This window comes from Nesoenas mayeri, assembly GCF_963082525.1.
Source record: "Nesoenas mayeri genome assembly, chromosome: 2".
NCBI classification, from domain to species: Eukaryota; Metazoa; Chordata; class Aves; order Columbiformes; family Columbidae; genus Nesoenas; species Nesoenas mayeri.
The window spans coordinates 113,325,121-113,342,730 of record NC_137543.1 but is presented as its reverse complement, the minus strand read 5'-3'; the positions used below and the strand labels follow the sequence as shown (position 1 = coordinate 113,342,730).

The 17,610-nt window shown below is 39.3% G+C and overlaps 1 protein-coding gene across 1 annotated transcript in view; it reads left to right on the top strand.

The window, feature by feature from the left end:
- TRANK1 (tetratricopeptide repeat and ankyrin repeat containing 1) overlaps positions 1–17,610 on the top strand; it is a gene marked incomplete at both ends in the record, with an annotated part of 43,884 nt that overhangs the window by 19,607 nt on the left and 6,667 nt on the right. Inside the window, 9 exons of the mRNA XM_080339698.1 lie at positions 1,181–4,060; positions 4,655–4,854; positions 5,332–5,469; positions 6,801–6,941; positions 7,619–7,775; positions 8,929–9,017; positions 13,246–13,349; positions 15,470–15,602; positions 16,490–16,635. Of these exons, the coding sequence (XP_080195824.1) occupies positions 1,181–4,060; positions 4,655–4,854; positions 5,332–5,469; positions 6,801–6,941; positions 7,619–7,775; positions 8,929–9,017; positions 13,246–13,349; positions 15,470–15,602; positions 16,490–16,635 (3,988 nt within the window). The remainder of the gene's footprint in view (positions 1–1,180; positions 4,061–4,654; positions 4,855–5,331; positions 5,470–6,800; positions 6,942–7,618; positions 7,776–8,928; positions 9,018–13,245; positions 13,350–15,469; positions 15,603–16,489; positions 16,636–17,610) is intronic.

Below are 17,610 nucleotides of genomic sequence, written 5' to 3'. Positions count from 1 at the left end.
AAGGGGAGCTCCTCTTTGAAGCCCTGTAAAATGTGTACTGAGTGGGAATGAAGCAAACAGGATCTAGGAAGGAAAACGCAGAGCAATGGCAGCAGACTTTAAAGGAAATCCTGCAGTGGCATCTGAAATCTGTTTCTCTGTTTAGCTGTAAATCAAGCAAAGTTTAGTTCAGAGGAGTAGTGAGTGAAAGGACTGTGGGGCTTACATTAAGAAATTCAGATAAACTATCAAATTAAGCCCCAAGCCAGGTTTGATTTTAAATTAAAGAAAAAAAATGGGATGAAGAATTAAAATAGTTAAAAATCCTGAATTTATTAATTTTTAAAGTACACACATTTAGTTTAATAGCTTTAGAGAGATTAAAAGCATAAATACTGCCAGTTGTAAATCTTAAATCAGAAGATTATGAAGTCCAGTGACAATATCCTAAGTATTTTTCACTATGTAAAGTTTTTTGAGGTGGAATTTCTTCACAATGATTTTGGTGTGTCACTGTTTTACAGTTAGGAAAGAAAAGTTGCACATATATTATCTAGTTTAAATCACATCTATTATCTGGATTAAATCCAGAAAGCCATAAAGTGTATATATATATTTTGTTCTGTTTTGTTTTTTTTTTTCCTGGGGAGGTATTGTGCTAATCTTCTTTTGTAGGAAATTGTTCTAGGGACCTCAGATATCTGGAAATAATTTGTATTTGCCACAGGTTACTTTAGTAAACCAAAGTTATCTGCAGCAGATTACTTCTGGATGGCATATTAAAATGAAGCAAATGACCCCAGAGCGGTACCCAGAGCTGCTGCGTGTGCACATGACCCGAGTCACCAGCCCACACTGGGTAGCAGCCGGGGCTGATGTTGGAAGGTGAACAAATGTGTCTGCACCTGGAGGTTAAAAAAGGAATGAAACTGACTGGTGCTGCAGGAACAATTGCAGCACTAGGGATTTTTAAAGCTTTGCTGCCATTGCATTGTTTTTTCCTGGATATTAGAAAAGCTCACTTTTGAGCCATTTCAAGTAAGCATATTTTACAAGCATGAAATGTAGATTTTTTTTTTTATTTTGAAAGCAAGTTGATTTTAATTTAATAGCTGCAAGAAAAAAAAATGGTATTAAAAATTGTTGACCTACAAAGCAGCCTTGTAAAGCAAGTGATTATTTTTTGTGTTCTTTCTTTCAGATAACACTGGTTTTAACATCCTGAACTATCTACTTGATCTCTTTGCTTCAAGACCTTCTGATTTTCCATTTCTTAATCCAAACATACAAGATGAGAATGGAAATACAGTGATGCATGTTATTTTTCAGAGAGGATTTTCAAAACAGGCTAAGAGAATAATGGAGTCATTGGCAAAATTTGATGTTAACTTTAATATAAAAAACAAATTGGGAAGAGATGTGAGGTATAGAATTAAAAAAAATGACCCACTGCTACTTGCTTGGAATAATGCCACATTGGAGAAGAAGAAGCACCGGCAGGATATAGCAGGGCAGTCAGTTAAAACATCTAAGCCCGTTCCAGCCTCTGAGATTTCACAGCCAAAGAGCACAGGGCGTTCTTCATCTGGATCCTCATTAAAGGCACCATCTGGCAACACATTGCATAATGTTTTAAAAGCCCCATGTTCTGTAAAGACAAAGAAAGATCAATTGGTAAAGCAGGAAACAGAAAGAATAAATAGCCCGTTAACGCTGCGGGAAAGTTTAGTGCAGGCAATCACAGCTTTAATTCAGCAATTGAAACTGGGTGACACCCTGAGAAAGGATCATCCTCTGGTACAAAAGCCATCTTCAGCCCAGACTAATTTGGAGGAGGAAAGAAGTGAGTCCTCACAACCTTCTGGAAGCATAGCTTATCCTGAAGGAAAAGGGGATGACTGGGAGAAAAAGAAGGGAGCAGGGGAATTTAGTATGGACCTGCCTAGTGGAGAGAAGAAAGAACCAGAGGAAGAAGAGGGGACGATTCTGGATATTGAGGCATATGTGCAGGAGTTCGATAACATGACCTGGGAAATAGAGTGCACTCCTGAAATGCTGAAGACGTTGGGCAGCAAAGCGGTGCCTCATTATCTGAAAACTAAAACTATAAAGACAATTAAGCAGCTTGGCAATGGGGAATGGACTAGGGGTCTTCAGAAGCCGCTGAAACATTTGAAAGCTGATATCCAGCTTTATGAAGCGAAGTTGGGCAAAGGTGCAAGAATGCTGTGGGAACTTGCCATCGACTTTTCTCCTCGTTGCAGCGAGAGTGCAGAAAAGATTATGGAGGCAGAACAGACAGAAAGTCTTCCAGAAAAATCAGGTAGAGTTTACACAGAAATAATCAGAATTTGGGCCATTGTTCTCGACCACTGCAAGCTGAACCGTGTCTTAGATAATATATGTATTTCCTACAATCGTGGTTTATCCTGCATCTTGAGGAAAAAGCTCAAGGGCATAAATGAAGGACATCAGAACCACAACGTGACAACACAGAAGCGTGTTCCACGTTGTTACATTGAAGACCTAGAGGCAGAAAAATCAAAAGAACATACCATACCTGAGTATTTCCCTCCAGCTAGTGCAGCAGAATTGGAATACAACATAATGAAATTTCACAGCTTCAGTACTAACATGGCACTTAACATTATAAACGATGTACATTCTTCTGTTGAATACCCCTTCCGAGTTGGGGAGTTGGAGTATGCAGTAATTGACCTCAATCCAAAGCCCATGGAACCAATCATTTTAATTGGACGAAGTGGGACGGGGAAGACGACTTGCTGCTTGTATAGGCTTTGGAAGAAATTCTATTCATACTGGGAAAAATCCACCTTGGCAAATGGTCCTCTGCTGGAGAGGCAAACATGGCAGCAAAGGCAGTACAGTGGCGTTGAAGAAGCTCAGTTACAGAAGGAAGAGAGTGAACTGAATCAAGACAGTGATGATTCCAGTGAGGAGCAAGTGAGCGATGAGCAAGACGAGGACAGTGAGGATGAAAAGGTTCCTGCAAGCACAGGTGGTGCAGAAATGAATTCGTGTGATGACCATGAAGAAGTCCAAATGTGTGGTGCAGAAGCATCCAACAGGCTGGAGCACCTGCACCAGATCTTTGTGACAAAAAATCCTGTCCTGTGCCAAGAAGTTCAGAAGAATTTTATTGAACTTAGCAAGTCTTCCAAGGTAACCAGTCACTTCAAGCCCCTGGAGCCAAATGTTCACAAGCTACAGGACATTAAAGATGAAAATTTTCCACTCTTTGTCACCTCCAAGCAGTTGTTGCTTTTACTGGATGCATCCATGCCTGATCCATTTTTTCCAAGAAATGAAGATGGAAGCCTTAAAAGAGTCATTGTGGGTTGGAGTCCTCAGGAAGACTTGGTGGTACCAAATTGGCAAGATGAAGATGAAGAAGGTAATGTTGAAGCAGAACACGATGATGATGAAAGAGCTGCAGATGGGTACTCTAGGGAAAGTGATCCTCGGACTTTTGTGACTTACGATGTATTTGCAAATGAAATATGGCCAAAAATGATAAAAGGTAAAAGCTTGTACAATCCAGCACTGGTTTGGAAAGAAATAAAGTCATTTCTGAAAGGCTCTTTTGAGGCACTCAGTTGCTCTGGGGGTAAACTTACTGAGGAGCAGTACAAAAAGCTAGGCCGAAAGAGAGCACCAAACTTCACAGAAGACAGAAGTGAAATTTATCATCTCTTTTGTCTTTATCAGCAGATACGATCGCAGAGAGGTTACTTTGATGAAGAAGATTTGCTATATAATTTATCTCAAAGACTCTCAAAGCTCAGGGTGCTGCCATGGTCCATCCATGAGTTTTATGGTGATGAGATACAGGATTTCACCCAAGCTGAGCTAGCACTGCTAATGAAATGTGTCAATGACCCTAATACCATGTTTCTAACTGGTGACACGGCCCAGAGCATAATGAAAGGAGTTGCTTTTCGTTTTAGTGATTTGAGGTCACTGTTTCATTATGCAAGCAAGAATTCCATGAGCAAGAAGCAGCGTATTCGAAAGCCAAAAAGGATATATCAGTTGTACCAGAACTACAGGTCCCATTCAGGTAGAGTAACAAATTTATTTATGATCTGAACCTGTGCAGATGTCACTAATGATTGAAGTTTTCTACTGGTGAATGCAAAGCATCTTTAAGCAGCCTGTTTTTTTAAGAGATCAGATGGTCACCTTTTTCTGACATGCAAATTCTGTGTTTTGACACCTGAACTGGAAAACCAAGAACTAACTTTTTTTGAACACTCATGCTTACTGCATGTTTTGACTGTATTTATTTGAAGGAAAACTTAACAAATATGATTAATCATAACCATTTCTGTTGTCTCATCCCCAAATTCCTAGACTTTGCAGCATTGGTGCACTACTTTTGCTTTTCTTACTTGTTTCTCATTTAGGACCTTCATTTTGTGAGGGTGCTGCTAAGTCTTTGTAACATCTGTTCTGATCTTTATTACGCCCAAGAATAAGGTGCATTCAAAATGGCAGAAATATGAAGTGGGCCTTACAGCTTTTCTTCTCTGACTGGTGTTTTTTGCCATGTTATTTCTTAATTTCAAAATTCTAAAAAAAATCCTTGAAGAGTACGTTTGTGAGAGAGTACGAGACAGACTGAAATTTAAAATCTGTATTCTGCTTATTACAGGTATTCTCCGTTTAGCATCTGGAGTGGTTGATTTGCTTCAGCATTACTTCCCAGAATCTTTTGATCGTCTTCCTAAGGACTGTGGTCTCTTTGATGGGCCAAAACCTACGGTCTTGGAGTCCTGCAGTGTTAGTGACCTAGCAATTCTGCTGAGGGGCAACAAAAGGAAAACGCAACCCATTGAATTTGGAGCACATCAGGTTTGCTTTTCTTACTTATACAGCTTTTTCCAGATTCTTTCAGCTCTGTTGCTAAATCAACATTTTATACGGACTGCCCACAACCTTCTTTTTGAAGCCCTTCTATCTCTCTGATAAATTACGCTTTTTAAACTTAGAAATCTTTATTGAGTTGGTTTCTGGTTCTTCTTAGTACATGTCTGGCTCTTTCTGTTCTTTTTTGCATCAGGTGTTGCCTGTCCCATCCCTTTCTAAGTCCAAAATTTCTTACACCAGATCTGCAACTGTCTGCACATACCACGCATTTGTCAGTCTTCTAGTGACAGCTTTGTGACCTTTTTTGCAGAGTGTACTGGTATGTCTGTGTTAAATGTTACCTGGTTTTGAGAAGGCTCTGACATTTTTGTGACATGTTTGTATGCCTTCTCTATGCAGCTATTACCATTTTTTCCCGCTTGCTAATATATATGTTATTTTTATTAATGTATTTTGTGACAGGTGGTATTAGTGGCAAATGAAACTGCAAAGGAGAAGATACCTGAGGAACTCAGTCTAGCACTTGTACTGACAGTTTATGAAGCAAAGGGCTTGGAATTTGATGATGTACTCCTTTACAACTTTTTCACAGACTCGGAGGTATTTAATTCTTATCCATTTCCTGCATTTTTTCCTTGTCTTGATTTGACATGTGGTCTAATTGGTTTCCAGCTGGGGAAGGATTCTCTGTTTCCTCTGGAAATGGGTGGTTTCATCACAGTAGAAGACAGGGCTAATAGCTTTATGAATTGAGACTGTCTTCCCCTTGTGCTGCGTTTTCCTTCAGACTGGCTGTTGCAATTTAAGGGAGAGCTTTTGGGGTTCACACAATAGTGCAAGCAGGTGCACATGCACATTTCTGCTGCGTACTGAGACTACTCTGCTAGCTTACATCTTGCCAGTTCTTTTGGTGTGCTAGCTCATGGACTTAAAGTCATGTCTCAGCCCCAAACAAAATGAAACAGAATGAGAGACCTTGTCTTTCCAGGGTTTCCTGTAACTCCAGACCTGGGAAGGCTGTTGTCCTCAAGGCTCCTTGCAAAGAGATATTGACCACAGCAGCTTCTCTGTTGTTGCTGAACATCAGTGAACTCTCCTACTTCCCCCAGCGAGGCAGCATCCCTAGTGAACATGCCTGCAGAGACTGAGGAATGCCCATGACTGAGCTGTTCTGCAGTTAAATATTCAGAGTGAATGTCTCTGTTGCAGATACCCTCTGCCTCTAGCCCTCAAAACAATTTCTCATGTGATTTTTAGCTGAAAACGTATAGTCCACCCAAGGAGGTTTTTGAGTTTAATATCAAATTTACTTATTTGATGCATTAGGTGTTGCATATGATTTAGCCTTGGCACAGTGATACAGCAGTATCCTGAAATCACAAGACAAGCATAATATAACAGTGGCCATATACAGCAGAATCACAATACAAATGTGATTTCTATTAGCAGTCCCTGTATGCTCCACCATCATGGTGCTGGGTGTCCCCAGGAAGTAATACATAGTCTGAAGCTGGCTCAAGCCAGTTGTACTCTTCCAGGTTTGTTTTGCTCGTTGCTCACTTTTTGCTGTACCATATATTTACTTTCCCTCATGTTGGTCTCGATGGCTCAGGAGGACATTGCTCTGTACTAGGTATTTTAGAGAAAGTTGTTTATTTGACTTGATGGCCACCTGCTACAGACATGTATCTCAAAGATTACCCTCTAATCCAACTAGTGCCGAGATGGACTTCAGCTTTCTTGGTGAAAATTGATGGTTATTCTGTAAATTCTTCTCTGAGATTGTTGTTGTTTATCTCCACTCGTCTTTTCTGAGCATTCTTCAGCTGGGGGGGTGCATTGGTCAGTCACAATGTAGAACCTTATCTTTTGCATATGTGGATAGTAGTGGTTGCTCCTTACAAGTAAACCTCATTCTCATGACTTTTTAGGCTAGTAAAGAATGGAAGATAATTTCTTCTTATACTCCTGATTCAGATGTGGAAGTAGGAAGAAAATTGCTAGTCGAAGTGCCTTTAGAGGATGCTACTGGTGTGCAGAAAAGAACTCCTTTTAGTGTAGAAATGTACAAGGTGAGTTTTTCTTGGCATTGGGAATAGGATAAACTAAATTCTTAAGTCTTAGGAGTAGGGAAATTACTTGAAGAAATCCTTTGATACTTTAGTTCCGTGTTTATTTAGCTTACTTTATCTTTTTGGTTGTTCACATTTGTATTAATATAATCTTGATTTTGAAACATAAGAAGTTTTTTGCAAATGTAATTTGATAAGAGAACAAAAACTATGTGTAATAGACTTTTATGTGTATTTGCAGAACAGCTGTGGTTAAAGCAAATCAGCGTGGTGATATTTGTTACTTCAGTCTGGTTTCAGATCAGTGTCACTGCCTTAAAATTAAGGAAACTTTTTAGAATCCAGTGAGTCAGATATTTTCAGGATTGTATTGTAAAAAATGAATAATTGTATGTGCAAGTGATTAGAAGGAAAATAGACCATCACACCTGGAGCTGCTAGATTTGCTGTAGCAGTAGTTGCATGCGAATTAGCTGTATAACGGCTTATGTAATTGAAAATCACATATTTAATATTTAGATTTGCTTACTTAAAGGTAGTTTCTTATTTATTTTTAATTCTGCATATGTACACTGTTTTCTTATAGTTGCAAAGTACGTATCTTTCTAACAATCTAGCTCATCTGGCGTTTTATTTTATTTTGATGTGTTGCTTTTTGTTTTTGGCTTCTGCTTCAGATGCTAAATGGAGAACTAAAGCAATTGTATACTGCCATTACAAGAGCCAGAGTAAACCTTTGGATCTTTGATGAAGACAGCGATAAACGGGCCCCAGCTTTTAAGTATTTCATTAAAAGAGAATTTGTTCAGGTTGTCAAAGCAGATGAAAAGAAAGGTAAAGTTATCCTAAAACTTTCTTAAAAGACTTTCAGACAGGACAGCCTACTTACGCTTTCTTGCTTTTAGGCTGTGTAATAAAGCTGGTTAAATTTCTTGTTCCCTCTAACAGTATGCCTTGATAACTGCCCTTGCAAATTTCCACTGATTTCATTGGGTCTTATTTCTTTTGCCTCCAAAGGCCAGTTGTATATGTTAATACATAACTTCATTATTAATTCATTAGTATAAGTTTTCCTGGTGCTGCAGAAGAGTCAGAGATCACTCAGATCTGATCTAGTAGTTAATTGAATTCTAACAAGTAGATTTAGGTATGTATTTTACATACCTAAATGACGGATTGGCAGTCAATGCTATTTACTACACTTAAAATTAGTATGGGATATGCGGATTATCACATAGGCTTACTAGACATATCTCCCATGTTACATGCATGCAAAAAATGTCACCGTCCCGTTGATACCTGGTGTCAGGTAAGGGCAATTTCTCAGCCTCAAGGGTTAACCCTGAGAAATGTCCCAACTCAAGGGGAGATCACGGCTCCTCAGCCAGCCGCTGTGGGAGGGATTACTCAATGGACCCTGATGGCTGCAGATATTTATAGCGTGGAGTGCTTGATTTGTAGTCACATTTTCTGCTGTGTGTCTAGAGTTTCAGCTGCTTATCAGACCAGTCTCCAGCCAAACTGTTTTTTTTTTTGTTTTGGTGCTGTGTTCTCACTGGTAGCCTCACACAGTAGGATTTACTTGGGTTAGGCCTCCTTGATGAGCTTCTGCTCGGACCAAAGTTTAGTTAGTTCAAACAGGAGGAGTGCATCTGTCACACCTGCACAGTAATGAAGGCAGTTGACAGAAAGCCATCCCAGATAAAAACATTTTATCAAATGAAAGAATACAGTTTCTATAAAAACAGTTTATTTCCTCAAAGGTTTGTCTAAAAAACAAGCATGATTTTTAAAGGTCTTTCAAAAACAAACCAAGCTTGTTGATTTTCAGTGCTGATTGAGAGGGATAAAATGTATTAACTCATAGTTACCATTACTGGTGTGAACTCAAATCATAAAGAGTTAGGAACATTATGAGATGTTAATGCTTAGTTTTTGGTACTTGATAAATGGTTTCTAACATAAAATGATTACCCCAACCTTCTAGAGTTAGATGACAGCATGTTTGCTAAAACTTCAACTCCAGAAGAATGGATTGCACAGGGAGACTACTATGCTAAACATCAGTTCTGGGAGGTAGGAACATCTGTTTATCTGAAATAAGGATTCTTGTCTATTCTGAACTATTACTTTTTCTTTGCATAATTATCTGTAAATCTTCAGTTGCTCTGTAGCAGTTTATCTTACTTTGTGGTTTGTAGTTGTGTAGGTGTCTACAGACTACTTGTAAACAGCTTGCAAGAAGTAAGCAGGGAGAGCAAGCCTTTGGTCTGTAATCTTCAATTCCCTACTCATAAATTTGCAGTCCAATGAGGGAAAAACATTTTAATGCACACAAATGAAAGATTATTCAAAAAAATTATTATTAGCAACAACTGGAATTGACCATAATTTGTGAATCGAAACCACGTGCTTGATGATTACACATTACTGTAGGAAAATGAAAACATTTCTTGGAAGTATATTGATTTGGGTGATGATCTCAGAGCCTTTTAATGTTGTTTTTTGATAGTAATTAGGGATGGATACAAAATACACATTAGGGAGCAGCATGTGAGAACCAAGGGAGCACTAAGAAAACTGCAGAAAAAGTAGCAAAATGATGATTTTGTTCCCCTACTATTTAAAGAACATGGAGATTTTACAGTCTTTTATTTCCTAAATTGATTGTTAATGCAGTCCAGATATGGGATGACAGGTAATGGGATGGAAGCAAAACCCAGCCAGGACAACACCACCAATTATTCTACAGGGAATTATGGGAAATCTCTAGATCAACTGCCCTTGTCCTTATGGGTGATTTTAACTTCCCAGACATAAACTGGGAATATCATAGAACAGATAAAAAAGTCCAGGAAATTTCTGGAGCATATTGAAAATAACTTCTTGGTGCAGATACCCATCTAGATTTGTTGTTTGTAAACAGAGAGGGACTCATGGGCAAAGTGGTGATTGCTGGCTGTCTTGGTCACAGTGACCATGTAGTAGTTGTTTCAGATTGTTGGTGATACCCTGTTTCCCTGAAAATAAGACAGAGTCTTATACTATTTTTTGCTCCAAAAGATGCTTAGTCTTTTACATGTATTGCTGCCTGGACACTATTTAAATTGACTTTTTAAAGAACTGTAACTAGGGCTTATTTTTGGAGTAAGGCTTGTATTTCAAGCATCCTCAAAAATCCTGAAAAATCATGCTAGGGCTTATTTTTGGGATAGGTCTTATTTTGGACGAAACAGGGTAGGAGAAAGACTGCCAGCAAAACTTTAACCCTGGGTATGGGGAGAGCAGACTTTGGGCTTCTGAAGAAGCCAGTTAGTCAAGTCCCCTGGAAATCTTTGAAGGTCTTGGGGTCCATGAATACTGGTCACTTTTTAAGAGCCATCTCTTCAGAGTGTAGGAGCAGGCAATTCCAAAGCATTAGAAGTCAAGCAAATGGGGCAGAAAGCTGGCTTGGCTGACCCAGTGGTCTTGTTCTAGAACCTGGGCAGAAAAAGAAAGTGTATGAACATTGGAAGCAAGGACAGGCAACAGAGGACAACAACAGAGACGCCATTTGCCATTGTAGGGAGAAAATTCGTGCAGCCAAAGCTCGATTAGAATTCAAGCTTGCCAGCACTGTGAAGGACAACAAAAAGGGATTTTTTTAACAATGAAAGGAGGATCAGAGATAACATCAGTCCATTAGTTGATGAGGTCAGTCATCTCACAAATTGGGACATAGACAAAGCAGAGACCTTTAATGTCTTCTTCACCTCTGTCTTTAACACTGATTATGGGCCCTGGAACCCCAGAGCCCTGTGTTGGAAGACTGTGACTGGGGGGATGACACACTCCCAGCCAACTTTGAACTTGTTTAACACTTCCTGCTCTAGCTGGATGTGCCTAAGTCTATGGGGCCCGATGTGATTCATTCCAGTGTACTGAAAGAGCTGGCCGATTTTATTGCAGGACTTCTCCATTGTTTTTCAGTGGTGTTGGGAGTCTGTAGAGGTCCCAGTTGACTGGAAGCTGGCAAATGTCCCAATTTTCAAGAAGGGTAAGAAGGAAGATCCTGGTAATTACAGACCTGTCAGTCTCACTTTAGTGCCTGATAAAATTGTGGAGAAGGTTATTCTGGGAGTTACTGAAAATCACCTGAGAGTCAGTGCAGTCATTGGTCACAGCCAGCATGGATTCACAAGGGGAGAGTCCTGCCTAACAAACTTAATTTCCTTTTATGACAAGATCACCCATATAGTTGATCAAAGGAAGTCAGTAGATGTGGTGGTTTTGGACTTTAGCAAAGCTTTTGATAATGTCTCCACAGTATCCTTCCAGACAAAATGTCCAGCACACAACTAAACATGTCCACAGTACGTTGGGTGAGCAGTTAGCTGAGGGGTCAGGCTCAAGAGTTATAGTGAATGGGGTTATATGAGGCCAGTCACCAGTGGGGTTCCCCACTCAGGGCTCAGTTTCAGGGCCACTGCTCTTTAATGTTTTTATAAATGATCTGGACGCAGGAATTGAGTGTACATTAAATGAGTTTGCCAACAATACTCAACTAGGAGAAGCTGTGGAGTCCGTCGAGGGTAGAGCAGACTTACAGAGAGACCTGGATGGACTAGAGATCTGGGCAATCACTAACCATATGAAATGTAACCAAAGCAAGTACCAGATTCTGCACCTAGGGCAGAGTAATCTTGATTATAGGTACAAATTGGGGCACAAGAGGCTGGAGAGCAGCGCAGTGGAAAGAGATCTGGGGGTCTGGGTTGATAGCAATTTGGACATGAGCCACTAGTGTGCCCTGGCAGCAAAAAGGGCCGACCATGCGCTGGGGTGCATCAAGCACAGCATTGCCAGCTGTTTGAGGGAGGTGGTTGCCCAACTCTACACTGCACTGGTGGAACCTCACCTGGAACACTGTGTGCACTTTTGGGTGCCTCAGTGTAAGGACATCAGACTATTAGAGAGGGTCCAGAGGAGGGTGACCACCATGGTGAAAGGTCTCAAAGGCATGACTTATGAGGAGCAGCTGAGGTCACTTGGCTTGTTGAGCTTGGAGAAGGCTGAGGGTTGACCTCATGGCAGTCTACAGCTTCCTCAAGGAGGAGAGCGGAAGGGGTGACCAGCAATAGGACATGAGCAAATGAAATTAAACTGTGTCAGAGGAAGTTCAAATTCAATATTAGGAAAAGGTTTTTCACTGAAAGGGTCGTCGGTCACTGAACAGGCTCCCCAGGGCAGTGGTCACAGCACCAAGCCTGATAGTTCAAGGAGCACCTAGTCAAATGCTTTAGTTTTAGGTAGTCCTGTGAGAAGCAGGGATTTGAACATGATGATCCTTATAAGTCCCTTCCAACTTGAGATATTCTATGAATAAAATTTTGGGATACCTTTTTGATGATGAAGAAGGAAAGCTTCCATTTTTTTGTTGCCAGCAACATATAATTTTTATAGGGTAAATAGATATTTAGAACAACGCAAAAATCAAAATAATTAGTTGCCACTATACGTACAGTCTTTATCTTCCCTTGAAAAAAAAATAGGCAATTTTCTAAATAGACAGAAAAGTATTTAGATAAAAACCACACAGCTGAAAGAATTTTATCTTGAAATCTGGAATGTATTAGCTGTATTATCTGTTCTTCTTCTTTCTTTATAACCCTGATCTTTGCTTATCATTGCTACATTAAGAAGAAATTGTCTGGTGAATTTGGCAGTTCTAAGAATGGCTACTAATGTGCAATTTCCGAACACAAGCAAACACTACATTAGTAGATAGAATAAAGAAATAATAATGGTGTTGCAGAATAAGTGGGGTGACAATGAAGCAAACCTTGCTAGGAACATAGTGACTCCTGTTGTTTCTCTTTAGCTTATCACAGAAAGGGCCTGTTATGGTAAATGCATGAATAAATATTCCATGCATTTAGGTTTTAACTTTGCACACATTGGTTTTCCTCATTAATAGAATTTATGTGGTAGATGCCTGGTGACTTATCAATTAATGGTTTAGGCCATCATTCAAATTGCATGTGCTATTTGTTCCATCCGTGTAGCAGGAATTTTACTTTCACTACTTCCATGTAAAAACATTGTAATTAAAATTCTAATTGTGCTAGACACATGTGGACTGACTTCATAGCTATTCATTTTGTCCTAAAAAAAACACTGTAATGTTTTACCTTTTCCTTCTTCCAGGCACCCTGCCAGTCTTTCTGTTTTCCATTACAGTGACTGTAAAATTAAGTATTGCTTTTATGTGATAAGCCATGGGCTGTGTGCACATTTGTGAATGCTGTGTGTGATTTCACTTCAGGTGGCAGCCAAATGTTACCAAAAGGGAGGAGCAGCTGAGAAGTCAAAACTGGCCCTGGCACACGATGCTGTTCTCAAGGTGCACTCAAAGAAAAGCAGTCCCAGGTAAGTGTAAATGCAAAGGAGCAAATGTCATTCTGCAGCACCAGACCTCATGTGTGTGTGTAGGGAGAGTTTCCCACCACAGTTGTGGAACCGGACTGGAGACATCAGAGAACCACATGGGTGATACATCTGGGGGTGGCAAAAGATTTAAGAAATTGGGAAGTCTGGCACAGCTCCAGCAGGATCTGGGGCACTGCTCCCTTTGGGGAGTAGTGAAAGCAGTTATACACCATGGGCTGTCAAAACACATGGCCTTTGAAAGGGTTTACTGGTTATGTGAGAGAAAAGCAACAGTATGTGTGTTACCTCAAGAGGCTTTATATTCTTATAGATAGAAGAGCATATAGAATCATAGAATCATTTCAGCAGGAAGAGACCCTCGGGATCATCGACTCCAACCATAACCTAACCTAACTCTAGCACTAAACCATGTCCCTAAGAACCTCGTCTACATGTCTTTTAAATACCTGCAGGGGTAGTAACACCACCACCCCCCTGGGCAGCCTGTTCCAATGCCTGACAACCCTTTCCGTGAATAATTTTTTGATAGTATCCAATGTAAATCTCCCCTTGCACAACTTGAGGACATTTCCTCTCATCCTATCACTTGCTACTTGGAGACAAGACCAACACCCTCCATGCTACAACCTCCTTTCAAGTAGTTGTAGACAGTGATAAGGTCTCCCCTCAGCCTCCTTTTCTCCAGACTAAACAGCCCCAGTTGCCTCAACCGCTCCTGATCAGACTTGTGCTCCAGAATCCTCACTAGCTTTGTCTCCTCCTCTGCACTGTCTCCAGCACCTCAATGTCCTTCTTCTGATGAGGGGCTCAAAACTGAACACAGTATTCAAGGTGCAGCATCAGCAGTGCTCAACTTCAGTTAACCCCACTGCATATTCACTTAACAAAGAAGAAGAAATGGTGCTGTACGGTTGGGGAGAAAAGCCACTAACAAAAAGTGTGCTCTGAGGTGAAATTAGTATTAGAATCAATCTAAACTAAATAAGCAGAATTGGGTCTGAACTGAAGGGAAGTTTTAAAGGGACAGATTTTGAGATGACTCATTTACTTCATGCTGTCAGCTGGGCAAAATAGCTCAGGGGAGAAAGTTTGGAGTTTCCTGAAGAGGCTGGAAAATTGTTTGGGACTTGTCTCAAATAAAACAAGATAAAATGTCACGGGGAGGACTTTAGAACTAAGTGAATTAATTCCTGTTCATTCTGGGGAGGCTGAAAACTAGCAGAGATACCAGAGTGGGTAAGGAATGACTAGAGCAGAGGAAGCTAACACTGAAGGGAGAAGGGGGAAGGTCTGGAGAAATGAAAGGATTTAATCAAGATTTTACCTTTTTTAAGTACCTTTTTTATATTAGTGGCTCTGGCTAGAAGTATAAGGTTACTCATAAAATTTTGTGATCATAGAGAAGTAGCTGATGGGACTGAAAAATCTTTTTTTTTCAGTTGGCTGTAAGCTGGACTGCTTGTCAACTGGATAAAATTTGAGAAGAAATTGGATATATTAAGATACGTTAAGTTGACAGAACATATGTAATAATGAAACTGTGAAAGTGGCAGATTTTTTTAGTAGAGTTATTAATGCTGGTGTACAAAGCATAAGTAAGATTCCTGTGTGGTCTATAATATGAAATTCTCTGTATGGTTCTGATTCTCCTGGCTCAGGAATGATGAATTCAGACTAGGTCTAGGAGGAAGATAGGCATGCTGTGATGATGTCAGAAAGGCTGGACTTGTTTATTTGTACAGAACAAAGGCTGAGAACAAATTGGATTGTTGTCTTTAATGGCATTTGGGCTAAATACCAGAAAGGAAGGAGCAAGTTAAGCTAGAAGAGAGAAGGAGCACAAAACTACACTAGTGTATTTAGTTTAAGAATTTAAATTAAAAAAAACCCAACTTTTTACTGCCATGGCAGTGAGGTTCTGGAACAGACTTTGGACAGAACAGTGTCAGCCCAAAATATGACTAATTGTAAGGTAATACCTCATAAGGCTATTTATGAAGAAAAACACAGGATGTCAGCATTGGTTGGATTCAGTGACAGATCATGTGATCCTAAACTTAATTTGGGTGTCGTTTGTTATTTTCTCCTACTTTCTACAGGGAAAAACAGATGGAATATATGACATTGGCTAAAACTTACTTGGAATGTGGAGAACCAATACTGTCACTAAAATGTCTGTTTCAATCAAAGGAGCTCCGGCTTTGTGCAGAATTGTGTAAAAAGTTAGGAAAGGTATTAAATCCTCTAAACTGTCCTCTCCTTGTCACTTTCCTTTTCCTACAGCTATTTTTCCCCTCATATTAGTCATAAGGTAATAGTATTTTTCTCTGAAATTGTACTAGCTGAACTAAACCAGCCCTTTAAGCTGGGCCATTTAAGAGGAAGCATTTGTCACAGAGTAGCCAGAAGAGGATGAAGGGGATAATGATGCAGTTATGCAGTCTAGGTTTATTTCGTTGTCTTTCCTCAAATGTCACCATCAGTCATTTTTGCTTTGCAGTCAAAAATTAATTAATGACTCATTTAATGAAAATTAAGCTGTTACTTCATTCAATACTCTGATACTGAAACTTCACTGATTACAGGCATTTAAATGGAACCTTGACACTTGCAAGGATTAAGTAATGTACTAACAATTTTCTAAGCATATGAGGATGTTTAACATTTTTTATTTGCAGTGCATTTCCACTAGAAGAATGTAAAGTAATTGTTCCCAAATATTCTAAGTTTAAGTTACAACTTCCCATTCTGCATCCATAACTGTTTTAATTTAATCCTGTCGACTCTGAGAAATTTGCAAGTCAACAGTAGTCTGTGTGGTGTTTTTTCATAGCAGGCAGAACTGGGCAAATAAAAAGTGCATTGGAAATCCATTATAATACCTTTAATTTTACATTGTAGTTTTTCAAACACAAATATTTTGAAGTTTTTTAAATAATATGTTCGGTTTTAATGATGGTGGCATTAGTATGTATTTGATTACATTCAGATATTTTGATTACATTTTACTAAAGTGTTCTTCTCTATGAGACACTTGATGGAATTACTAAATTTATTCTATCCATGTAGATTTGACTGTTTGGAGCACTTCAGTTTCATTACTGACTTCTGCATTGCAGATGAAAGACGCTGCAGTTTACTATCAGAAAAGCCAGTGCTATAAAGAAGCATCTGAATGTTATGAACAAATTGAGGAGTTTGATCTGGCAATTAAAATGTACTGTCAGGAAGAACTCTATGAAGAAGCAGCAAAGGCAGTTGAAAGGTATGTCTTCCAAGATGGTACTGAAGTATAATTATCTTTTCCATTTCCAAATTCAATATAATACAGCTAGTTCACCATAAAATTTTCACTAGAGTTTTGCTTCTTGACTTTGTTTTATATGAAGTTAAATTAACTTTGTCAAAATTCTCACTTGGGTAATGATAACATGGTGGAAGCTATCCTACCACATTCACAGCTGGAGCAGTGGCTAGCTTCATTTTCCTCAGAATTTTTTCCAGTCTTTATTACCTGTCATGTAGGTTCTCCTTCAGCCAGTCCTCTGAACTAGATTCTGATGGTAAATATGACAAAAACATTTAATAGAAGTATTAAATACTTCTTTTTTAAAGCATGAAATAGTGATGGACTTAACCACTTAGTCACTGAGTTCTATAACTGTATAACCATTAGATGTGTGGTATATAACGCAGCAGTTGTTGTAGCAAATTAATTATTTGTCTCCCGAAATTTCTAACTTAGAGTAAAGAATAGTGATTTGAATGACCAGCTTGTGCTGCCTCTCTTAACAGATTCTTGGTCCCAGTCCCCAAGATGAACTTTTCCATCTCCCCTGTCCTGGCTGGGGCAGTTAAGCGCTGCCTTGCACTGTGCATGATAAACTGATTTTATTAGTATCATTTTGACAGAACTTTGCATCTGGCACCATCCCTGTGGCATCCTCAGCACATTCTTGCATACCCAGTTCATTTATTTGCCATACCTTTCTTTGTACCTAAATCAATTGATGGCTTTTAAAGAAATACATATAACAATTAGAATTCTAGCAAGGCCTACAGTCACATAGCCTCACTGAAATCCTTTGTGAGGTACCTTTAAAAATGGCAACTTTTTTTAAGGACTAAAGCTTGTTTAATATGTAGAGGTAGTCTGATGAAAAAGTTCAAGCATTAAAGTCACCTTACCAACTAATGATTTTTTAAAATCAGCCTCCCCAAATCATTCATGCAAATTCAT